The sequence below is a fragment of the Mustela putorius genome, unplaced genomic scaffold (genome assembly GCF_011764305.1).
Source record: "Mustela putorius furo isolate JIRA1106 unplaced genomic scaffold, ASM1176430v1.1 tig00537227_pilon_pilon_pilon, whole genome shotgun sequence".
Lineage (NCBI taxonomy): Eukaryota > Metazoa > Chordata > Mammalia > Carnivora > Mustelidae > Mustela > Mustela putorius.
The window spans coordinates 44,736,162-44,762,342 of record NW_025422368.1 but is presented as its reverse complement, the minus strand read 5'-3'; the positions used below and the strand labels follow the sequence as shown (position 1 = coordinate 44,762,342).

General features: G+C 42.0%; 1 protein-coding gene across 2 annotated transcripts in view; it reads left to right on the top strand.

Annotated features, from left to right (window-relative positions):
• PTPRB (protein tyrosine phosphatase receptor type B) overlaps nt 1-26,181 on the top strand; it is a 116,017-nt gene that overhangs the window by 10,659 nt on the left and 79,177 nt on the right. Inside the window, exons 3-4 of one of the 2 annotated variants that reach the window (XM_004752439.3) lie at nt 1,009-1,265; nt 19,268-19,541. In XM_004752439.3, the coding sequence (XP_004752496.1) occupies nt 1,009-1,265; nt 19,268-19,541 (531 nt within the window). Of the gene's footprint in view, nt 1-1,008; nt 1,266-18,286; nt 18,863-19,267; nt 19,542-26,181 lie in introns of those variants that run through there. The other variant, XM_045072848.1, reaches the window with a different exon arrangement.

Sequence of the window (26,181 nt, the reverse complement as noted above, 5' to 3'; positions counted from 1 at the left end):
TTTATATCCCAGGAAGCTATGACACATAATGGAGTTGATGGGCGTATCTAAACATGCCATCTCAGCCCATAATTTACAGACCTTTCTAGGGCTTCATATTACACAATTGTTCTCTAGGTTACACAAAGCATGGTCCAGAGACCATCAGGGCCAGCACTGGTATCTCCCGGGGTCTTGTGAGGATGCTGGCTGGGACAACGTTTACTGAATGAGAATTCATATTAGCGAGAGTCTCAGCAGATAGAGAGCACATTTTAAAACTACGGCTAGGTGAAGCTAATTCATAAATCAATTATCTTTAAGTACAGGCAATTCAGTCTTGCAAAGTAGAGCTAAAAATTAATCCCATTAGCTCATAAGTTTTGAATCAACTGACCGTCCTTCCAGAAGACAGGGAGCTTGGAAACTACAACTGTCCCAGGATCTGGTACTCACACAGTTAGGTTTAGAAACAGTTTACACTGTGGTAAAAGAAAGTCATTATTTTCCTGGGAGTCATCAGTCTTCATGGCGACGTTAGGTAAGTTGTTAGCTGGGATTCTCAACCTGGTATTTTGTTTAATGACCCCTTTGAGAAGTTGAATGAAAGTTCCCCACAGCAGAAAAGTATACATGGACATATAGTCAGGACCTGGCAGGAAGTTTCTCGAGATTCATGGACCCCCCAGAAGCCAATTTCGTGACTCCCTCAATGCTCATAGAGTACGTTTAATTCTCTCTTCTACACACCGCTGGGGATTTCTGGTAGCAGTCTCCACATCTGCCCTGACCCTAGGATATCAATAGACGGATAAAGGATGGGTAGACTGAACAGGGCAAATGAGCATCGTCACACTCCCAGACCTTTGATTTTTCATGTAACCCAGACCTTTGATTTTTCATGTAACTGAAGTGCATCCACATCCCTGTTATGAGAGATGTCTCCTTTTTCTAAAGTCAAATTGCTTTTAGGTGAAGAACCCACAAAACATGAAGCTAATTTTAGCAACTGTCCTTTCTTTACCTCAGCTGGCCTGGGAGCAGACGTTTCAGTAAGGAGCACTAGAAACACGGCCCCACCCCAAATCCCCACTACTTTAAATGCAGTTCCATATAGCCTGGAACACCTTATTAGGAACACCACAGAGGCCTTCACCAGAAGTGCAACAGAACGCTCCAGCCACAACAGCAGACAGAGGCAACACCCCAATCTGCAGCTGACCGGAATTACAGAGACACCTTGGGTTCCCTGGACTACTCAGCCCTTCTCCAGCACCACAGATCAGGTAAGGGGAGAATGGATGTGGAGGGTGACTTGGAAGGGTCTCAGAAAGTCCATTGCTTGAAAAGATTTGCTCGGCTGGCAATGCCACTGCTCAAGTGGGTGGTTAGGTCCTCCGTGTCCTAGCTGCTAATGATGCATGAATGCATTTAAGGTGATGAAAAAAATCTTTGAGATAGAACTAAATGCTCTACATCTTTATAAGGTAAAGAGAATTAGGCTGAGATGTCAAACCGCACTCCTGTAGGTTGGCCACATTGCTGAACCAAAGTCAGGGTTCACAGTCTTGGGCATAACCTACAAACAGGAAGTAGTACCTTGACAGCAGTACCTTGCAGATTCCCTTGCCTCTGTGTCACAATCTTTTATGCTCATAAGGGAGTGGAAAGAATCACAAAGCAATGGAAGTTTCAGGAATCTATGATTGATTTGTGACTATGATCAAATACGCTAAGTCACATAGCAATTCCACCTCAGCAGCCACAAAGGGACAGATGGGTCCAATGGCTGGGGGGCAGTGATCATGCGGTGGTAGAATCTGCTCAAGTAGTATTTCAGTTTGAAATGTTCATCCCTTCAGTTCTGCTTACCACTTAGGGTTCTAGGCCACCGTTAGGGGCAATAATAGTATAATTCCAAAAGTGTAATTTGCAAAGGCAAATAAAAACTGTTGTTTCATTTGGCAGTGTTTAGCCATTCTCTGCGAAACCAAATAATTGTAAGAAAGTAGAAGTCCAACACTATGCATAAGACTTAACACCCATTTTAGGTGCTTTCTTTTGCCTTGTGCAGAACTTGCTATTGGATGATTCCTGGCGACTAAGCACATACATTATTAATCACAAAGCAAACATGACCTACATTGAGGGACTTGTGGAACTTTGTTTTTATCTCCACTTTTCCTTTACTATAAATCTTCCCTAAAAAGTGGTGCTTTCCTTGCCTCTGAGTAGAATTTAGGAAGGCTTCACAACTTTTCTGGATCCTCCTTATATCACTGCAAAACCCAACATTCACTCTCAATCCATGAACAAACATATTTATTTCAGGAAGTAACCCAAACTCTGAATTCAATTTAAATGTTAGCCTTTCCTCTCCCATCACCCCATCCCTTTGGGCTTGAAGTTGGGAAAGGGAACTTGACCAAAATCTCCCACTTCCTACCTAGCTTTTTGGCCACCTCTCCTAGTTTGATCATTATGCTTTCAGACCTGTCTGGGTTTGGAAAGTGGGGAGGAAATGAGAGCAGGAAGCTAGTACTTGGGATTGCCATCATGAATCAGCACAGTACTCTCCTTAAACCTCCAGCTCCTGAGCCCTTCTAGCCATGGATGTCAGTGAGATTTGCCACTTACTTTGAAATTGGATGCTTTTTGTTGGAGCACCTTCTTGTTTAGGCTGAATGTGTCTTAGCCAAAATGTCATTTTCTAACATCAGTTTGTAAGAGTATTCACTTACATCTGAAAAAAAATATATACATATATACATACATATATATATATATATAATTTTTTCACAACTAATACACACAAAATTAAGTGTCTATTTTAAGTATGTGGTGTATATGATATACATATATATCAGTACAGAAAAAGAACTAAGCACAGATTATATATATGATATATATCATATATCACTATACTGATATCTATACAAAGTATGTCAGATAAGAAACATACTGAATAAAAACTATAATAGAAACATATATGCCTAAAGACTCAGGGATTGCCTTTTAGCAAGAATATTTTCCCATTTTTGCTTACATGAAGCCATTGTGAAACAAACACAGAGAGAGCTCCTAGAGGTGGTCAGGCTCTACTGGGATGAGTCAAGGGTGCCCTGCTCCAGACCTCTGGTGCATGTACACTAGCCCTTGGGTCAGCCTAGCACCGTGTTACAGGACACACATGACCCAGTGCCCGAGTTGGATTTACAGGATCAGGTCATGGTAAATACAGAGCAGGGAGTGTTTTGGGGTTTTTTTCTTAGTCTTTTTCTAAAGTGAAATACACTGCAATGTTTATGAGTTTCCGGATGGGGCACCAGAATGACTACATATCAAGTAGTCCTCAAGTCATCACTCATGTCCTAGTTTTTCCTTGAAGCTCACGCAAAATCTTAACTATGTCTTGGGAAGTGAGTATGTAAAAGCTATGCTCCTTCCGAAGGCAGTTTCTAAAATTGCAGTTTCCATGACTCCGATGCTTTAGTCAAGGCATCTCTGCTAGATCATCGTTTGATTTAGCATGAGCATCTACTCTGTAACAGTCAATTATAAATATCTGTAGTTAGATGTTTGGAGAGGAAAAGTCACTTGGGAGGTAAAATGCCTGTCCTTTGAAAGTAATTTGGAAAGGTACTCTATTTCAATAATTGGAAGAGCATACGAGAGAAAAAAAATTATTCAACTTACTTGTTTGGAATTCAGTTAAAAAGAAATTCTTTTTAACTATGTGTCAGTTATTTCTTTTATCAGATAGCACCTGGTCTGTGATGATTCTGAATTGTCTTAGTATAACTGGGCGGTGAGTTACAGTGGTCTGTCATCAGGTGAGGACGGGAAAAATCTGAATGGGAAGATAGAAACTGTATTTATTCAGCTTTGCCTCTCTAGCATCTGAACATAGTGCTTGATACATTATAAAGTTTTTTGTAGAAAGGGAAAGAACAGTGTGGAGTGGAAGGAAGCAAAATGGAAGGGAGAGTGGGATGGCATGAAGTGCAGTGGGGTGGAATGAAGAGGATGGGGTGAAACGGGACGGAATGGAGGAGAGGAAGGGGGTGAAACGGGACGGAATGGAGGAGAGGAAGGGGGTGAAACGGGATGGAATAGAGGAAAGGGATGGGCTGAAACGGGACGGAATGGAGGAGAGCGGACTGAAATGGAACGGTGGGGAGTGGAGTGGAGCAGAGCACAGTGCAGAGACATTGAATGAGGAGAATGTAATGGAGTCCTGGGAAAATGAGTCGATTGAAGCGGTAGGGAAGTGGGTAGAATTGTTGACCCCTTAGGTAGCAAATGACCCAGATGCCATCAGTGCCCAGGTATGATGGTCACGTTGCATGGTCATGCACTTTTTTATTGTCTTAACGTTTTAAAGTTTGTGTGTATCTAGAGTTTAATATGTTTAATAAATAATAACACAGTGTTTCATTCAGGGGCTAGTTCTCCAGTTCCTTTTTCTCCTTTTTAATTCCTACCCCCCATTTCATCTTTTTTTTTTTTTAAAGATTTTATTTATTTGACAGACAGAGATCACAAGTAGGCAGAGAGGCAGGCAGAGGAGTAGCGGGGAAGCAGACTCCCCGCTGAGCAGAGAGCCCGATGCAGAGCTCGATCCCAGGACCCTGAGATCATGACCGGAGCCGAAGGCAGTGGCTTTAATCCACTGAGCCACTCAGGCACTCCCCACCCCATTTCTTAATCACCCTTCAACTTTCCCCCAAGAAAATTATGAGAAGGAGAAGAGACATTGATGACTGTTCAATTTAATATCTTCAGAAAATGTTCATCAACTCAAAACAAACATTTCTTGAGGACCTAACTAGTGTCAGAACAGAGTGGTTGAGGACTCAATCTTTGAAGTCAAACCCCTGACTCTGCCTCTTACTAGCCAGTGAGTTGGCAAATTACTTAAACTCTCTAAGCCTCAGTTTCCTCATCTATAAAATGGAACCTCTATCTCTGAAGCCTCTTGCAAGGCGTGGGAGAGATAATGCATCTAAAATGCTTACTATAGCACTGGGTCCTTAGTAAGCATTTAGGAAATAATAGCTGTTATTGCTAGCTTTCACTGAGACACAAAGATAAATGACAAAATTGTTGCCTTGAAGGAACTCACTATCTGTTGTGGTGTTGAAGGAAATAGGTATATACACAGGCTCGTATGGAATAGAAAAGCAGGGCGCCAAACTAGTGTGAAAGTTTCAGGCACTATCTTCTGGCAAAAGGAATTACTGAACTAAACCTAAAGGAGAATAGAGTAACCTAATAGAAAGTCAAAGAGTGGGAAGGAGAGAGGTGAAGGAACTGGGAGAGGGTGGAATGGAGAGTTGGAAAGTGATTTCAATTCTTACCTAAAACTTACATTTTAAAGAAACTTGGGTATTTTATCACTTTAATCCAATCATCAATTTTGTACTCATTTATTTTGTGCTTTCTGTTTGCCTGACATTATGGGAGATGGGAGAATAATAATAGATAAAATCATAATACGAGGTAGTCAAAATCACTGTGTGTAGGACCTGCACTCTACTAACAGTGTAGAAAAGACTTCAACAGTATGAGGGTCCTGTAATCATGCTCACATGGACAGAAATGGAAGGCATATTGATGAAGATCTCAAATACATGTTTTGAAATGGTGTCTTCATCCAGAAATAGTCAGTAGTTCCTACGTTTTATTTTAATTAGTGACACTATTAAATTATCTGTCATTCCTTTGGTTCCCATCACATGTAGCCATGAGATAGAATTTAGAACACTTAGCCTGAAATAGAAATCTAGAGAAGAATAAGAACTAAAATACTGAGACTTTATGCTTGGAAATGCTATGTATGTCATTACTACTAACTAATGTTTATGCAGTGACCATAGTGTTCTAGATTCACAATCAAAGGGTGACTTGGGGGTTGGAACATGGGGCTGGGAAAGTGGCATGTATTTGTCTTTCCCTTTCATCAACAGTCTTTCTGAGTTATGAGGAATGAGACATGAAGAGATACTGTGCAGTATCTACAAAGAAGAGAATCTAGGAGATAAAAATAGCATCTAAGATTTGTGTGCCAGAAACTATGCTAAGCACTTTGATTTACTCTGGGAGGTGGGTATTTGTATCCATTTTCCATCACTGCATAACAAACCATCCCAAAACTTAGTTTAACAAAATGACAATTTACTATTTCTCATGATTTTGTGGATTAGTTGGGTGGTTTCTCTGCTGGTCTCACCTGAGCTTACCCCCGTGGTGCGTTTAGCTTGGAAGGTAAACTGAACTAGAAGATTCACAATAGCCTTCCTTGCATGACTAGCAGTCAGTGCTGGCTGCAGGACGGGGCATCTCTGTTCGTCTCCACAACCTCTATGCATCTGGTAGGCTACATAATGGCTTAGCGGAGTTCTGCAAGAAGACAAAGGTGGAACCTCTTGAGGCCCAGGTTCAAGAATCACACATCACTTCTGCCACATTCCATGGATCAATATGGCCAGGTCAGATTTGAGGGTAGGGGAAACAGACCTCACATTTGATGGGAAAGTCTCCAAAGTCGCATTGTGTAGGGCCACACGTATTGAAATGGAATGAAACTACAGCCATTAAATCATCTATCATGGTATTTATTATTGTTTTTGTTACAATTATTATTATTATTTTGCAGACTTATAGCTTAAGTTTAAAGAGGTTGAAAACTTGCCCAAGGTCAAATGAGGGAAAATGGTAGATCAAGAAGAAGGTTGTGCACGCGCACGCGTGCACACACACACACACACACACCCCTGCACACATGCTCACTTTATGCTCTCACCTAGAACTCCTGTTAATGAAGGCAAATACCAATGAGGACATAATTTGAAACAATTACTAGTAAAGCTACTGCAAAGTTGTCCTAGTTGACCCTTTTGGAGCAGATTTTCTCCTACTTTTTTCTTTTCCCCTCGTTCTTCACATCCTCACCTGCCAATGTGAGGGGTCTGTCTTTGGAAGGTTGTAGACTTGGGTCAGTAGGTTGCTTCAAAATTAACTCGCCCTCTCTCTCTTTCTATTGCTCTCTTTCCCTTACCCTGGACATGAATTAAATCATCTAACAGCAGTCACGTGCCTAGCAGTGCTGGAAACCTCTCTGTGGTTACTGTTAGCCGGTGTTGTTATCTTTACCATGATGATAGTGTTATGTGGCCGTGTGTGTCTTTACAGGGACAAAGTTGGTGAAACCTGAAGTCTGTCTACCATGTGAGTTAGGAAATATCTAGATCAGTTGTTCTCTAAGTATGGACTCCAGACCCAGAATTTAGACCTACTGAATCACAAACTCTGGGTGTAGGACCCAGAAATCCCTGTTTTAACAAGTCCTCCAGGGACGCCTGGGTGGCTCAGTGGGTTAAGCCGCTGCCTTCGGCTCGGGTCATGATCTCAGGGTCCTGGGATCGAGTCCCACATCGGGCTCTCTGCTCAGCAGGGAGCCTGCTTCCTTCTCTCTCTCTCTGCCTGCCTCTCAGTGTACTTGTAATTTCTCTCTGTCAAATAAATAAATAAAATCTTAAAAAAAAAAAAAAAAACAAGTCCTCCAAGTCACACAGATTCCTCGAAGTTTAAGAACCACTGACCTAGAAAATCTTGTCCCTGACCAGTAACATCTCCCTCATAGAGTTCTAGATGCCTTAGTTTCCCACCACTGATGGCACTTGGGTATATTAATAGTGTTATGAGGGGGTGGGTCAGGATGCTACAAAAGTTCAATAATCAAGTAGTAGAAATTAATTTATCTAATCACAGCCTCCTGCTGTTCCTTCCCAGAGGGTATGGGAGCTGGGTTGTTTAAAGTGGAGCCTGGGCAGATAGGGAATGGCAGCTAGACCCCAGGGTCTTTGTGGTAATTAGAAAAGGATGTTTCCAACCAGACAGTTCCACCATGAATGCCCAAAACATGGTAATGGGACATGGGCTAGATTCCAGCCCCATGCACACTCTTAGCCAGGCCTCCCAATATCCCACCCCCACTAAGATAAACTGAGTCTTTGTGCACTGGCCCCCTTGCAGATGAAGCCAGATGTAGGTGTCAGAAGTGTGCCTGCATAGTCCAGCCATTCACCATGGGCAGGGTGAGACGGGCAGGGCTGGAGGCAGCAGGAAGTCAGTCTCCTGGGGGACCTGAGCCATGGGGGGCAGGAGGCAGAATCAGTATGAAGTGGTCTCCAAAGGAATAGAGGGTCGACTTTGGACTTCACTTTAGCTTCAAAATCTAACCCGCCTCTATCTGTTGTTTGAGTAGTGGACTCTAAAGAGAAGTCCATTCTGCGCCCCCTCTCAGCCATGTGACCACAATGGAGATGGTGTGATGTAATGGTAAGGGCTAGGGCTCCCATGTCACAGGAACCTGGCTTAAATACTGAGGGTGGCATTTACTAGTTATTCAACTCGAGTCATAATTGCTTCTTCTTTAAAATAAGGCTAACTAAGGCTATGCTGCCTCGTAATGCCATGTGAGGATTTCCATTGGATTGAGTGCGTGGGCCATTGGCCACACGTGACAAGTAGCCAATCATGATAACCGTTAAACCAGCTTCTTGTTTCTGCTTCATCATTGCCACCCTGCCTGCTTCACCGAGTTGTAAGAACCAGATAAGCTGACATCACTCCACGAAAATGCCTTGAGAGGGCTACCATGTTGAACACGATTAAAAAAAAAAAAAAAAATGTTCCCGGTTGGTTCAGATTGTGCTAAAGATCCATGAATCTTGTTTGAAGGCACACCCCCTTCCTCTCCACCCTGCCCTGGCCTGGGAGAGGTATCGCATTTCCTCCATCATGAATAGCCATTGTGGTGCTGTTCTGGCCTGAACTGTTCTGTGCTTCCTTCCATTCGGCCTTCAAAGAGATCACAGTCCGCTGTGAGACTCCAAATAAGTAAGGAGGTAAAGGCAGAAAATCCCCACCTCCTCCTGCCTCCCTCAAGTCTGGGGTAACCCCCTTTATTGTGTTACTTCAAGTCTAGAGGGGAGGTGTCCCGCTGCTACCACTCTTCTGTGGCCAAAACTGGAGAGAGGACAATACTCCCCCTTTACCCAAAGGGAGAAGTGCAAAGATATAGCAAATAACAAAACAAAGACAAAAAAAAAAAAAAAAAAAAAGACAGAACCCTAAAACCATTCCCTAATCATTCCTCATGACCAAGGACTCTTACTAGATTTTCTAGTGTGCTCAGGATACAATACAAGCAGATTCTGAGACTGCTGACGGGCAGAAAGGTCATTCTAGGGAGTAGTATCTTATGGAAGGGATGTGTTCCTAAAGACCAGAATTTATAAATTAGCATCATTCAAGCCTAATTCTGATGGAGAATTTTCTCGTTTGCCAGCTAACGGGGATTGCCATGTGCCAATAGTATAATAGGATCTATAATTCACTTGAATTTAAAGCCCGCCAGCTTTAAAATCTCAAGGATTTTTCTTTCCCCTGCTTTTCTTTTCATTATGATCTGCATTACTTTCTATTTTGTGTGCACAGAAGACTATGTTCATATTTTGTCACAATATAAATCGTATACATAGAAATGCAACCATGAAACAGACATGTGCATTGACACGTGCTCCTTAACTCTCCAGGATTTCTCTGGCACCTTGGTTTCCCTGAGTAGGTAAGGGCTACTAGATGCAGCAGAGGAAAATAGCAAAGAAAGGGGAAAATGATATCAAAGGAGAAAGGGGGATGTGCTAATTGACCTAGAAAGTCTGTGGCCCTCAGCCCTGGCCTTGCATACATCAGAATCACCTGGGAAGAGTTTTAAAGATACAGGTTCTAAAATTCTGCCTCAGTCCTACTGAATCAGCATTTACTAACACAGGACCTCAGCACCTAGGGTGTCAAAATCTCCCCCTTGATTGTAATACGCGATTAGTTCTGCGATCCCTTGGAGAATAACTGAATAATCAGCTTGTTGGAATGAGCACCGCAAGAGAAGGGGGAAGTCCTGCTGGAGAGGTATAATCTGAATTGAATTGCAAGGAAATATCCGATAAATGCAAACAAAGGACAATTCTATAGAAATAACTGACCCATATCCTTCAAAAAGGCCAATGTCACAAGCATCATTTCAAAAGGCTGAGGAATTGGAATTGGAATTTAATCCAGATTAAAGAAGATTAAGATACTTGACAATGAAATGCAATATAGGACCCTAAGCTGGATCCTTACTGGGGAGAGAAAAAAAAACCCACAAAAAACAAAAACAAACAACAACAACCAAAAAAAAAAAAAAAAAAACCCAAACACTGAAAAGGACGTTATTGAGACAAATAACAAAATTGAAACATGGATTGTGGATTAAAGTATTTTAACAATTGGGAATTTCATGAATTTGATAACTTCATGAGATGACACGCTTAACTCAGAATATATGCGACCAACTCTAAATGTTTAGTTCAGGTAAAAGCAGTATATATGGAGAGAAGGAGAGAAGGAGAAAATGAATGTGGGGAAATGTTAAAACAACAACAACAGAATTAGTGGGTCTGGGTAAGGGCATATAGAAGCATTCTGTACACCTCTTACAATGTGTAAGTCTGAAAAAATAAAAAATTTAAAAAATAAAAAGAGTAGTTTGCTTAATGGGCTTTTAGAGGGATGCTCCTGTGTTAGGCATAGACCAGCGGCTCCGACAGAGACCTGTCTGTCTTGTTCAAGGACAAAAGGGCAAGAAGATGCAGGGCAGAGGACGAGGAAAGCAAACACCGTGAAAAAAATGATGATGAGTTTGCAAGAAAGAACAGTAAAGCCAAGAGTCAGAGCTGGCGGAGGAGCCAGCTGGTAAGTCTGAAGATAAGCTAAAGAGCTCTGCAAGAGACAAGTGCTTTAAATCTCTGGAACTTCGCCCAGCTGCCTAGCGACTGCAGCCGGGTATTCCACACACACAATAACAACTGAAAGGGAAGTGCTATGAATTCCAGTGCTGTGTCTTTAAAGTAAAAATCCTTTCTACTCTTCCCATACTTTGGGGGAGCTGGCAACAGAAAACTCCCAGCTCCGGATGCCTGGGTGGCTCAGATGGTTAAGCATCTGCCTTCAACTCAGCTCATGATCCCAGGGTCCTGGGATTGAACCCCACATAGGTCTCCTTGCTCAGTGTGGAGCCCACTTCTCCCTCTACCTGCCTCTCCCCCTGCTTGTGTTCTCTCTCTGATAAATAAATAAATAAAGTTGTTTAAAGTAAAATAAAATAAAATCTATTAAAAAAAACCAAAAACACATAACTCCCATTGCTAGATCCAAATGAGATCCCAACCAGTTCCCAACTTCTGTTTGGGAACTACATGGAAGGTACCTCTTTTTCTTTGAATCTCTTCTGCTTTGGATTTCTAACAGATGTTGGGCAGGAAGTATAGCCCGTAGGTGGAGCTTTGTCAGGTGCTTGCCCTTCGTCTGTGCATCTGTTAGCTTTTGTGTTTGCTCTATTGCTGTTCTTGTGGTCCAGAACAGCACAGCTGTGGAGACAATACTGAAAGATTGGACTTTGCTAGGAGTGTTGACCTTAGCGGTCTGAATTAAGTGACCTCCTGATCATTGGAGAAGCATTAGCTCTTTGACGGAGTAGACAGGGTCTGACTATTTGGATCAGGGGCTGACTGGTCACTAGTTTTATCCCAAGGCTTGAGTATTAGGTATTCTTGGATTCTGTGATGCTAAGGGTACCGGGTCTGCATTGGAGAGCTGAAGAATGACATTGTGTTTCAGATTTACAAACACTTAGTCATGCCCTTGTTTAGTGGTGGGGCTATGGATGTTTCCTCTGTCAATAGAAAGTAGACACTGAGTCTCCACAACCTGGGGGTGTGGGTTAGATAATGAAGATACACGGGCTCTTTCCTTCACGAGGCTTATAATCTAGGCGATAGTGTTATCATTACATTATTGAAAAACATGATAAGAACCTTTGATCTTCCTCTTTGATCACCATCAGCCCCAACATCCAGGGGACTACAGGATGCTCTGCCTCGCTCCTCCAGCAGAGAAGGGGGTGCTGTGGGGTGGGGGAGTTGTAGGGAAGAAGCACGCAAGAATGTGGACCCAACAAGTCTCTATCTCTTGATTTGGTTAAGAAAAATCAAAGCCCAGATTTTTTAAAATGTAAAATCTGTTGTTCTTAACATTAGCCACGTACTCTAGTCTTCTCAAAACAATGTTAAGATCACACTATAAAATCCAGAAAAGGCAAGCGTGCTGGTCAGAAACTGAGCCCTGTGTTTGTGACCTTCAGAGAATCCTGAGAAGTAATGCACTAGCAACAGTGATACCCAGAAAAAAAAAAAAAAAAAAAAAAAAAAAAAAAAGAGGACAGAGACTCCACCCTCCAATCATCACTTTCGAAAGCAGAGGAAATAGGTGATCATTTGTTTGTTTTTGTTCTCCTTTCCCGGAGAGCCAGTGTTAGCCACATTTTGTCTGTCTGCTGCGGTAGGGTTTGGACTTCAGTGGAAAGCTGGAGCTAGTTCCTGAAACTGCAATGTGAAGCGGCCACGCCCACATAGCCCCAGGGTGCCCTGACACCTAGACTCCACCGGCTGTTTGAAACCAGATGGTTTCTGGGGTTGGGGTGGTGGGGACTAAGCCCCAGAAGCAGAAGCAGCTGAGGTTGAAAAGGTGATTCGTTTATGGTCACACCTAGTTTTAAGACATTCATCTGTGTATGGTAACAAAGCTATGACAAACACTATGCGAAGCCCTTTTCCTCTAGATTAAAAAAAAAAAAAGAAACCAGTAACAACCACCACCTAGGGGAGGGAAGAGGATGAGACACTGGTGTAGAAAGAAATACCAGGAAGCCTTGGAGATGCGTCTGCTGAGAGAGATGGTGGAGCCTAGTGCTAGAGGCTTATCCGGCACCCCTCCCCCACTTCCAGGACTTAAAAAAACCTGGGCATGACCACCAGCTAAAGCAGCCCTTGGATGTCTTTTGTGCTCATCTACTGTAGAGATCCTTAATTTATTATCATTCGATTGTTCTCAGAAAAGCATTCTCATCCACGGACTTCATGCTCTAGCATTACGGCATGCTAGCCATCCATGATTTATTTGTATTCATATAGTATGATTACCACTAATAATCGTCATATCTAACATGTGTTGCACCCTTTAGCCAAGGACCATGCTTTACACAACACTGACCTTGTCATTTAATCCTTACAACTCCTACCTACCCCTCCCAAGCATATATTATTTCCATTTTCCTGGAGACCTATGACCAAGAAGTTAATGACCTAGAAGGCTAAAGAAAGTCCTTGAAATATAAGTTTCCCCAAAATGGCAAACACAAAAGAGTATAGTCACAGTCCTTTAAAAAAAAATAAAAATAAAAGAAAGAAAGAAAAAGCTGCTTATCAAAATTACCTCCCCTTAAATTTTAAGGCACCTCTTTTTAAATGCAAGACACCTGCTAGTTAAAATGTATTCATTTCTGTCCTAATTCAGTATTAAGCCAATTTGAATTAAAATTGAGATGGGCACCTGGGTGGCTCAGTGGGTTAAAGTCTCTGCCTTCAGCTCAGGTCATAATCTCAGAGTCCTGGAATTAAGGCCCACATTGGGCTCTCTGCTCAGCGGGGAGCCTGCTTCCTCCTTTCTCTCTGCCTGTCTCTCTGCCTCCTTGTGATCTCTAATAAATAAATAAAATCTTTAAAAACAAAACAAAACTTAAGAAAGGATTCATCATCTTACAGACCTTTTTAGTGAACACGTTCCCTGATTGCTAGACTTTCTTCCTTTTAACAATATCTGGGGAAACACACATGAGAGTCTTGTGACAAAAGTACTTCCTTGAAGAAAAAAGCATCAGAATTGACCTGTCATCTGATATTTATTAAGTCTGTTGCATGTTGATCCTTTTTCCTTTAGCATCCACATTTTATTTTTATTGAGCAGTTAAAAATATAAACTTTGTTCTAAATATATGTAATAGAAAAAATATATTTTATATAACATAAATATGCATATATATTATATGAAAGATATTATTATATATCACCAATTTACTTATTTGACACACTCTAAAATAGTTTAAGACCTTCTAAATCACTTACCCAGCTCCTTGTAACCATAGAGCTCAGAATTTAAAAGAAAAAGAACAATAAGACATTATTAACTCTCTTTAATAAAAAATGGTATCTGGTGGCAGGGTTAGTTTGTTTTTTTTTTTTTAATGGCTCCACCATAGCATTGTTAATCTCTTGGGTTGTGATAAGGACTAGAATTTACATTTCTGGCAAGTTCTCAGAAGATACTGCTGCCGCACTGTGAGAAACAGCATGCAGAAGGATAGGACTTCCTCCCCACTCTCTTTTCCTTCTTATATCTTCCCTCCCTCTTGTATCTTTTCCCAGCTCCTTCTCTTCCAAATCAATCCTCTCTTCTTTGGTTCCTTTACCCTCTCTCCTTTTTTCCTCTTCTCTTTTCCTCCCTTCCTTCCAAGATGATATTTGAGGCATCCCGCAAGAACATGGTTACAAGGACTTGTTTTGAGTAGCCACATGACGATATTTACTGAGCAAGTACAAAGATTCCTTCCTGCCTCCCTTCCTTTCTTCATTGATCCATTCGTTCAGCAAATGTTTGTTGAAACTCTTAGGCCAAGCTCCATGCAAGAAGAAGAAGATGGACCTGAGAGAATTCTCCATCTGCTTGGGAAAGGCAGGCAGTCACAAGTGTATAAGGCATTATATAATTACCCGGTGTCATTAATGCTCTGAATTAAACAAATGTATTGCTGGCAATGAATAATAGTAAAAGGACACTTTTTCCTTCTGTGGTCAGAAGGGGTCTGTCCCCATAAGGGTGGGTTGAAGCTGAGACCTAAAGACTGAAAGGAAGATAACCAAACAGAATCTGGGGAGGGGTGGTCCAAGAAGATGAAAAGGCAGGTATAAAGGCCCTGAGGCAGGAAAAGATCAGTTCTGTGTTTGGGTGTCTCCAAACCCCAGGCACACAGTAGGTGTGCGGTCAATATTTGCTGAGTGAATGAGCAAATGAGTTATCAGACCCAGGCCACTGGAGCATAAGAGGCAAGAAGAAGAGAGGCCAAGCCGTGAAAGGCTTTTTAGAGCATGGGTGAGGAGTTTGGATTAACCAGTAACTTGAGCAATCTACTCTGCCCTCCCTCCTCCTCATAACATTTCCCACACCCAGCTCAAATCCTGATCTACAGTAGCAGTTCTCAAAGTGTGGTCCCTGGACCCCTGAGGACTGGTTGTTTATCATTCAACATCTGTGTTCATAAGCTGACAAGAGCTGTGCCTTCATCCATGAATTCATAATTTATGACTATGTAAATTAGAACAATTAATCGCTATGACAATTTGTTTAAAAGGCAGCTGTCTTTCCACTACGTCTAATCAGAAGCTGCCCCACCCCTCCCATGCAGTCTGGGATGGGTTTCTTTGTGGCAAGGAGAAGTGGTCATCGCTGGTCCCAAATTCCTGGAAGGCAGTAGCCAAAGCACACACATTGTCATGATGCAGGATAAATTGGTTCAAAAGAAGTCGAGGAATTCCAAACAAAGATGAGAACAAAGAAGAACAATGAATCAATTTATTTATACTTCATACAGTAGTTTCAAATACTCCTTATAGGAAATAACAATATCTGGCAACTTTCCCCAGTTCCAAACTGCCTTTAATCTGTTACAGTTCTCTCTAATTTCTCATATTATTATGTGCTTTTTTTTTCTTTTTTTTTCTAAAGATTTTTTTTTTTTTTTTATCTGACAGAGATCACAAGTAGGCAGAGAGGCAAGCAGAGAGAGAGGAGGAAGCAGGCTCCCTGCAGAGCAGAGAGCCCAATGTGGGGCTCGATCCCAGGACCCTGGGATCATGACCTGAGCCCAAGGCAGAGGCTTAACCCACTGAGCCACCCAGGTGCCCCTATTATGTGCTTTTTAAAAAGAAAAATGTAATCAGTAAGAGCCTGAGTTTGAACTTTTCCTCATTGTTTCATACTATGTGAATCCCTATGGGCTACTTAGGACCCCCTAATTTTGGGGGGAACTCTCCTGTAAGCCTTAAGATTCTCCAGGAAAAAGAACTACGAGTTATATAACTTTGGAAAAGAAATGTCTGTGACCACTACTGGGCCTTTCCTTCAATCATTCTTCATATACATCAATAGTAAAATAAATGACAACACATGATTCTAAATATATGTGTCTGATAGACCAAAAATAAAAGAACCCAATTTAAAGAAATCATTTCTTCTGTTCCTAATTCCTATTTCCAAGGGCATTATTAGCAGATCACTGCTAATAACCTAGAATAATCTAAACTGTGTTATAAGGATTTTTTGTTGTCGCCTTATTTGATTAGGCCTTCAAGTTTTGCCTTTTTTCCTACACTGAAGGAAGGATTATAGGAAGAATGTTAGACAGTATGTTGAAAATGAAGTATAATTTTTAGATGAATTTATAGTGTACAATAGGTCGTGGCATGTAGTGTTTAAAAAGAAAAAGAAAAGATGGTCGGCAAAACTTGGGGGAGATCATATTTATTGAGGATTTGGGCAAAGGACAGAAAAGAGTATTTAGTATATTTGGGTGAGAAGATAAATCAAGTGCGCCGGTCAATTTATGAGAAAATTCTATAAACCTCAGTGGAAAAGACAAAGCGAAAGAGAGACAGCAGAAGCTAGAAAGGTGCAACCTACATGATGGATGAATTTAAAAGAGAGAAAAAAAATGTGATGGGGATGTAATCTATGACCAGGTAAACCAACACCTGCACAGCATGTAAATGTTCACAAAAGGTGCTTTCACATCTGTGACCTTATTTATTCTTCCTAACAGCTCTGGGAAGTATTCAGAGTGGTGTAATTCCAGTTTGACAGACAGGAAACCACATTGTTTTCAGAATACAGCAAGAAAAGAGAAAGGTAATGAATGTCGAAAAGGAACGAAGCTGCAAAAAGACCCCTGTAAGGCTAGAAGGCAGCCTGTATGTAATGGAGAGTGGAGGGACCGCCTCTGATGCTGCAGAGGCGTGTCAGGCTTGAAAAGCCTTTGAACTTGGGGGCAAAATACAGAGGGGGAGAAAAGCTCTCTTGGAAGGCAAGTCATCTGGGCAGGGAAATAGGAAAGATTCTGTCTTCCCAGAAATACACATGGTTCAGATTTGACCTTTGAGTGTTTGCTAACTTGAAAAGGAGATTTGAAATCTCTGGTCTGGCTGCAGATTTAAAGCCCATAGGATCCCTGAAGGGATAGAAATTTCATTTTTTAATTTAAAGATCTCTTAAAAACATGTTTTCTAAAAGGATCAAAACAATTTTCACCTTTTTCTGCTTATCCTCAAAGTAGATACAGTTTATAGAGAAGTTGATACTCTAGCTTTCTGTATAGTATCTGAAAAAGAAGGGACTCTGACATTCTTCACATTAATTTAGCTCCAGAGAATTCGGTTTTGAAAATTAAAATGTGTAAAAATCTCATCTCTTCTGGCAGTTGTCAGGGCAGGCACCCAAGAAAAGCAATCGAGCACTATAAAAAGTTATTGCAATATTTTGCTTGTATCACCTGTGTACAATTAAACATTTTTGCTCTTTGGTTACTAGGAACTCTTTTCAAATCCATTCTCAGATACATGATGATTCAGGTACTGAGACAGTTGCTAAAAAGCTATAGTTAGCGCTGAAAACTGAGTAAATTCCGGTTTTTGTAATAGATGTGGGAACTGAGCCATCCATCGTATTTTCCTCAAAGGAGAGTTTTACAGCTTTCTTATATTGCTCAGACAATTATGGATGAAATGGTATTGACTACTGGATGGTCAGTGATGAAACTGCTCTGCAATTTGCTTTGTGGGTTGAACAACTGGCAGTGATTACCTTTGTTCTTGGTCAGCACCATTTGCATAAGATTTAGGGAGGACAAGGACCTCTACGCCAGAGACAGGGGAAAGTGAATGGCAGAGAAAAATAAAGGTCAAGTTGACAATGGACAAGATCCTTTGGGGGTCCTTTTCTCTTGCTGGTGTCAGGGGGATGCGCAATGGGACAAATGAATGCTTTGAGGTGAGAAGGGCAAAAGCACTCTCTAATAAAAGTCTTCAGGAAGGACTGGAGGCGACCTAGGGAAATCTGCTGCGGTCAAGTTTAATCCTGGGAAAAAGAGGCCCTGGAGAAAGCAGATGAGGAAGATAGGAAGGAAGATAGGGAGGGGGGAGGCGCTGGGTGTGGAGGGAGGAAGGGGGTGGGGGGGTGCTGGAAAGTGAGAGGGAGCGAGTACTGATTGCGGCTCCGACGGCGGGGGGTGGGGCGGGGGGTGGGGAGGACCACCGAGTGGGAAAAAGTGAAAGTCGCGGGAGAGGAGGAGGAGGCAGAGCCCGGCGGGCCCGGACGGGACCCCCAGGCCAGGGAGGCGGCGGCGCGGTGCAGCGGGGGCCCGCCTCGGGCCCCCTTGGCAGCCTCAGGCGTTGGCTCCTCGGGGCTCCCTCCCTCGCCGGCGCATTGTTCCTTTGCCGGGAGACGAGGAAATTGCCTTTTGATTGCGGAAGTCCGCGGCCGGGGCCCGGGGCGAGGCAGCGCGGGTCAGCATGGCAGCGTGGGAAGGGCGGCGCGCTGCCTGCCCCCGCCGCCTCTCGCGTCCGCAGCCCGCCCGGGGCGGCAGCAGCAGCAGCGGCGGCGGCGGCGACGACAGCGACCGCGGCGGCCCCTGCGCGTCGCCCTCCGGGAGGGAAGCGCTGTGCGCCCGCGGGGCGCGCTGAGCGCGCGCAACAGGTGGCCCCCGCGCGGGCCGTCGGGGCCGCCCCGCGCGCGCCCCAGCCCCTCTGCGGAGTCGGGGTGGTGCCGGCTGAGCGCGATGCTGAGCCATGGAGCGCGGCTGGCCTTGTGGACCGCGCTGAGCCTGCTACAGGTGAGTGGCCCGAGAGAGGTGGCGGCCGACGCGCCCCTCCCTGCCGACGACCGAACTCCCACTCGGCTGTCGGGTCGCCTGGGTTGTGGTTTGCAGAGTGAGATGGCCGAATGTCTTCCTCTCCCTTGGGAAGAAAGGTCCTCTTCTGAGCCCCCGGCCGGACTGACAGCTCATCCTACTGTCAAAGGCACAAAGCCGCCTTCCTTCTCTCCAGCTGCTCCCGAGAAAGAGCGGCCGGGGAGAAAGTTGCCACCCACCTCCTCCGCGGGTCTTTCCTCTGGCTGGAGGGCAAAGGGCTGGGCTGAGGCTGGGAGTGAGGACTGAGGAGGTGGCTTGGGGACCTTGCTGTGGACAAGTCCCTGGGCGTTCTCGACTGGGTTTCAGCTGCCTCTGGTTCCTTTGCAGACTGGACTGGGGGAGCCAGTGAGATGTAACTTCACCCTGACGGAGTCCAAGGTCTTCAGCCGGTCCGCGTCTCTCCAGTGGAGAACTTTGGGGTCACCCTGTAACTTCAGCCTCATCTATAGCAGTGACACGTCCGGGGTCGCATGGTGCCACCCCACGCGGGTAGACAACACCACCTACGGATGTTACCCCAAGGATTTGCAAGCGGGAACCACCTATAACTTCAGGATTGTGTCTCTGGATGGAGAAGAGAGAACTGTGGTCTTGCAAACAGGTAAGGGGTGACAGGTGCAATGGGACAGCCAGCCCACTCTGGGCTGAGCACTGCCTTTTCACACTGGTGTTTCATTTGAGTTCCGGACATACAAAAAATGAAGGTAAAAATACCTGTGAAGATAAATATTGACCAAGATTTTTAGTTTCCTCAGTTCTGGCCAGAAGCAGCTTGGTTGACTTTTAGAGATTTCCTTAGCGGGCAAGACAGTGGACTAACTCTTTGAAGGGGGAGTGCAGCAGAGAGGAGCCTGTGGGCTGTGGAGGGAGTTTGTTAAATTTGTTAAAATGATGTGGTCTGAGCTTCCATCACATTAAATTGTCAAGCCCTGGAATATATTAAGTAAATGTTTTTAGAATAAATAATGGAAGTGCAATGATTAGGGATATGCCTTTCCTCAACTTAGTTTTATTTTTGGAACTAGGACATAAAATCTTCAGGAATAGAATAGAGCCATTTATAGGGGAAAATTCGAAAGTCCCTTCAAATGAGGGCATGAAAATTAATTTGTGTAAGTTGAGTAACTAAAACGCGGTAATATCAGAGATGGTCCTTTGGTTACTCTGAACTTTAAGTCACTTATTTTCTTTACAGTTTTGGTAAACCCTTCTGTGTGTACATAGGAAGAGTTTGTCTTTCCCGCCTCAGTTTTCTTGTCTATAAAACAAGAGGGTCAGACTTGTCCCTCTTGTTCATGTCCAAGTTCTTACCAAACAAGAGGGTCAGACTTGGCCCTCATGTTCATGTCCAAGTTCTTACCGAATGCCAACCACCTCGGTGGAGGGCTGTCGTACTCTCACCTCGTTAATTCCTGTCAGCTACCCTTTAGGTGTGCTCTAAATTCTCTAACACCTTTGATGTTTCCTGACTTCATAGGTCTTCCTTTTAACATTATCTTTACTTGCTGCAATAGTGAAACTTTACTTCTACTCGGAAAGTCAAGTGTCACAGAAAAATTCTGGAAGTCAGATTTTAGAAACGTATTGTCCTTACTACTATTTCATGTTCAACCCAAACCAAGGTGACTTCCTTAGCTATCGGTCTTTAGAAAGGTCTGAGAACATTCAGTTCTCAGGACGGCTACAGCAGAGTCAGGAAATGAAGCTGGGTTCATGGAACAAGTCCATCAAATATTCATTCTCTCTCTCTCTCTTTTTTTTTTTTTTTTGAGAAAGATTAAGAATGCCCAATTACATCCCTTGGCTGACTTCAGATGAAACTCTGAGATAATTTCTGAGTTTTGCAGTAACTTAAATTGAAAAGAAACACCACTTGTGAAGAATTTGGTAATGTTTTTATATGGAATCAAAGAGAGACTGAAATCAACCGCATAATTAGAACATTTCACAGAAGTTGAAGTGGTTAGCTTTTTAGTCATAAAGCTGGTGGCCTTTGGTACGTGAGGATAGTTTTGTGAACACTCAGATTGTTAACGCTGTGAAATTTATGACATAGAACTTCCAGATGTGTTCATTGCGTTTGTTAAGGTGTCTGTTGAATGGGGGCAGAACTGTTTTTAAAAATAGGAAAAGGACTCACTGTGGGTGTTACTAGTTAGAATGCGCTCCAAGTGTAATTATGCACGTAGGTGTTCCAAGTCCAAAGACGTTTGTGAAATGTAAGAAATATTTGCATTTTATTGACTATGTTGAGTTAAAAAAAGGCTTCATCAGCATTCAGGTTTTCAACATTTTTCTTAAAGAGTTGCTTTTTACAGTCTCATAAATATACTTTTCACCACAAATTCTATGAGCTCCGTGATATTGTGAAGGATAAAATTTGTAGGTGATGGTTGTATAATGATATTTTTTCCCCACACTTATTGGTATGATGATATAATGCTTAGGATCCTCTATATTCTAAAAATAATTTTATTTAAATAAACATTTTAAAAATTAAGATATTTTTTAAATGTTTCAGGGAGGAATTTTTTTGGGGGGTGGTTGTTATTTGTTCTTTGTCATTAGTGCTTTCTTTATTTTAAGGACATATGTGAATTTTTCATTTAGTTGAGAGAAAGTACTAGTATTTCTCTAATTTGCTAGGCTACAAAGATGAACTCTACAAATCATGTTTTAATCTTAGTAAAGTAGGACCAACTAGTACTACAATATTAAGTCTGAGATATAACTTCAAACAAAAAAAGTTATTCAAAATGTATTGTGCTTTACTATTCCGTTTTGCCTGTCTTGTCGGTCTAGGATAAAAGAGAATGAGAGCAAGACATGATTAGACTAGAGATACAACAGTTGCTTAGATTATCTCTGTATCATTCCAAGTGTGAATTGTCAGGTTGCTTTTCCAGATAAATTGTCTAAAATTCAGTTAATTTATTGTCATGTAGACATGGCCTAAAATATTTAAAAAAAAAATTTAACTACATGGGAACTATTTTAGCAACAACCAGTTTCACTCCAGATTTGAAACCAGAATTGAAAAAACATACATGGATTCAGCTAACATTCACCAAGCATGGATTCTGCAGGGAATTATGCCAAGTGGTGACTGGTGTCCTTGTAAGAATGAGGAACAGAACATGATCCCTGTCCTTACAGTCTGTACAGAGGGGAGGGAAGTTCATGATGAAGGTGGGGACAGAGCTTTCCCACTTCTTTCCTAGAGGAAGACCTTGCCCTGCCTCTTATGTGCCATGCTGCCATCATCACAGAGAAGACATGAGACCTTTCTCAGATTCCTTCGGTCATTAGACTGGTTGATGCAAAAACCATGATAAGCTGAAAGCCAAATTAATTAGCTGTGAACAAAAATAATTTGAAAGTCAAATTATCTAGTCATGAATTCATTGGAAATCAAATAATGAAGACAATATTGAAGAACTCCAACACTTTTCTGACACTGTCCTCCAAGTCTAAGCAGGGGCTGCAAATTTGTAACCCCTTGGGGTGTCTAGCTAGGTGTCTAACTTAATACGTTTTGTTTGGCTCACATAATATTTGTGAAAAATCCAGATGATTTTTGCCAGCATTAAACACAGAAAATTCACGTAAGTGCCAGATTTATGGGTTCCCCTAAAATATTGGAAGATTTGTCAAAGCTGGGCCACTCTGCCTGGAATTCTCCAGAGCTAAGTTGTAGTATCTCTCCTTTTAGATACCAATTCACTGGACTCCCCCTGGACCACTTCATTTATTTCCGTACTTGAATTCATCCTAAGGGCACTTGAGTTTGTTTAATGAAAACTTAGAGTTTTCATTTAGAAGTTTTGGGGGACTTTTATCTTTCCACAAAAGGGAAGTAGCTTTCCAATATCTAAAATGACATCTCAGGGCACCTGGGGCTCAGTGGGTTAAAGCCTCTGTCTTTGGCTCAGGTCATGTTCTCAGGGTCCTGGGATCAAGCCCCATCAGGCACTCTGCTCAGCAGGGAGCCTGCTTCCCCCACCCCCTCTCTCTGCCTGCCTCTCTGCCTGCTTGTGATCTCTGTCAAATAAATAAATAAAATCATTTTAAAAAATGGCATCTCACACACTGGTATTCAATAAATATTGATTAAGTAGAAATGGATGAATGAATAGCTAATGAATGGGTGGATGGATAGATATGAATGAATAAAGTGAACATTTCAGTGGGGGAATATATGTATTCTAAAAATATGATCTATTCTCCTTGGGTTATAGGTATGTTATAAAACCCAGGGAAGTAGTCTGGTAGTAAAGAACTTCACTTACAGGCAGACTATCTTAATAGCATATGCCTTCTTGTTAGTTTTAGCTACTTAATAATCAGCCTAGAACAAAGGGTGAAAAAGAATAGCTCTTTTAATGTGGCTAACTCCTTTATCTTTAACAACAACCACCAACAAAACAAAAAACAAAAAAAACCACTTTAGAAGCATTAGTTACCAAGTTACCATATCAGCTCTTATTTCTACTTCAAAATGTTACTTATTAAATTAGTTTACTAGGGCTTCCATGATAAAATACTGGACCAAGTGACTTAAATAACAGAACTTTATTGTCTCACAATTCTGGAGGCTAGAAGTCCCAGATCAAGGTGTCAGCAGCTTTTTCTTTGAGGATTCTCTAATGTTCATTCCCTTAGGTTGTCTGGGTTCTAGAAGGACACCAGTCATTGGATAAAGGTCCACCCTAAAAACCTCAGTGGAACACCATTACCTCTTTAAAAGCCTTATCTCCAAATACAGTCCCATTCTGAGGTACTGGGGGTTTAGGGCTTTAATGTATGAATTTTAGAGGGACACAATTCAGCCCATACACTTACAGAGCTTTAAACACAAGCCAGCACTTCTCAATAATGTCTGTAAGCTACTTCCCTCAAAATCTTTGGCAGAACTTATAAAAGCATGTATTATTGGCTTCTACCCCACATGTAATGAATTTAGAAAGAGTGGAGGCTGGGGTATCAGATATTAAACAAATATCACAGTGAATCAATGCACAGTGAAGTTTAAGATCTATTGACATAGTTTTTCTATTATTCATTGGCATTAAGATTCTGGTAGCCTTCCTCTTTATGCATGACTAGATCTGTAATACTGAAGAGTATTACCTTAACCAGGAAGAAACTAATACTCTAATATTTGTCTTGTGCTTTTATAGTATCTAAAATAGGTCCATCTACTTTACTTAGTAGGTAAGACTATAAAATACATATTATACTGACCATATATTGTTTAATTTTATTTTTAGGGATTATTGTAAAGGGGCAGGTTGTGTTAACGGTTGAGAGCTCAGATCTAGAAGCAGCCGGCTCCAACACTTCCTAGCCAAGCAAGTTACTAACTTCTCCAGGCCTGTTTCCTAACTTATAAAATGGGGATGATAATAAATAGAATGCCTACTTCATAGGATCATTTTGCGATTTTATTTGGTTCACATATAAATTCTAGAATCGCGTTTGTCACATACTATGTGCACAGTAAGTTTACTATTATTACTTTCAGGTTGGAGATAAGATTGATATTCGTGAAAATTAACTAATCAGAATTCACACAACTAGTGTATAATAGAACCAGAACTTGAATCCTGGGTTTCTGGCTCAGCTCCAATTCTTTCCACTATTCTGCAGAAAATATAATTTTTAAGTTGATAATAGTTCTTTCAAATTACCATGTGATATTTTGTTCCTACTTTTCAAGTTGACTTTTAAAGAAGAAAAAATATATTACAAAATACCTTAAATCTATGTATCCTTCCCCTACACAAAAATGGAATAATGATTAAATGTGTTTTAGAGTGAAGAAATTTTAAGCAGCTATTGATTTTCAATTGTGTGGAACGTTTGGTGATGATTTCAATATTTAGCAATCAGCCATTGGCAATCTACTCGTTTCAGGAATTCTAAGGTCAAGCTAAGCTATGAATGTGGAATGAACCAACCCAGTTCTCTGAAGTTGATCTTTTGAGTGGTTGGGAAGCTTCTCCCATCAATCTGACTTCTCTGGGTGAGCATGGCGTTCTACAGGTTAGCAAGAAAGACATAAAGTCTTATTTTTCCAGACAGAATAAGAGAAGAACAAAGAATCATTTTTTCACCTTCCATTTCCAGACATCTATGTGCTGGAATCCCCCTAGGGGATAAAGGATAATGCTAATGCCTTTCTGATTTTATAGGGGAAATCAAGCCCATTCTGTCTGTATGAAGGTATATCAATGAAGATGAATATATGCCCCTAAACATATAATATGCAAATAAAGTTAACAAGGTAGTTTTGCAGATAGATTTCCAGGAATTTGGGGGTTTGGTTTTGCTTTCCTTACTTTTATGTGGAAAAACTCCAACACGTAAAAAAGGAAACAGAATAGTATAATTAACTACCAGGTACTCGTCACCCACCTTTAACAGTTCCCAACTGATAGCCAGTCTTATTTCTTCTGTATCTCCACCCATCCCCCACCCTCTATCATTTTGATGCAATCCAAGCCATCATTTGATTCCATTTATACATATTTCAATATGCATTTTGGAAAGATAAGAATTATTTTTCACATAACCACAATATCACTCTATACCTAAATTAACAATAAGGCTTAGAAGCACATCGCAAGGGCTAGATCATGAGTTTCTGCAGAGGAGAGGCCAAGGGACTTCTCTTTCTGTGGCATTTATGCAGAACTTTAGGTAATATTGAGAAAGCCTCGCTTGTTAATATCGAAGAATTGGAGTGGGGCTCCTGAAGGCCGTCCTGGGGATGGCGGGGTTAAAGCCGCCCTGGGCTGTCAGTGCCCACCTGCCCCTCTGATGTTCACTAGAAGTGCTTTAGCTTCATCTGCTTCTCACTCTGTAACACCCCTTCTTTCTCTGACTTCAAACTCCCCACTTTGACCTTCCAAACGTGCTCAGATTCCTGTCCTTCGTGAAGCCAGCCTCTGAGACCTTAGCCCGTGGCTGTCATTCTCCATTGACACCTTTAGCCCCGTTGCTGGCCTGCATTCTTCTGAACAGCAGCAACAGCAGCAGCGTGAGCACCAACTGCCCTTTACTGAGAGCTCAGCTTGGGCGCAGGCTGCACTTACCATTCCCTCTGTTCCTTCTTAAGGCTTACAACTCTGTGTAGGGGGTGTCGTTACAGAGGAGGAAACAGCAGCACAGAGCTCCAACATGGTGCTTAGTCATGACTCTGAGTGACAGTGATGGGATCCGGACCCATGTCTAGTCGG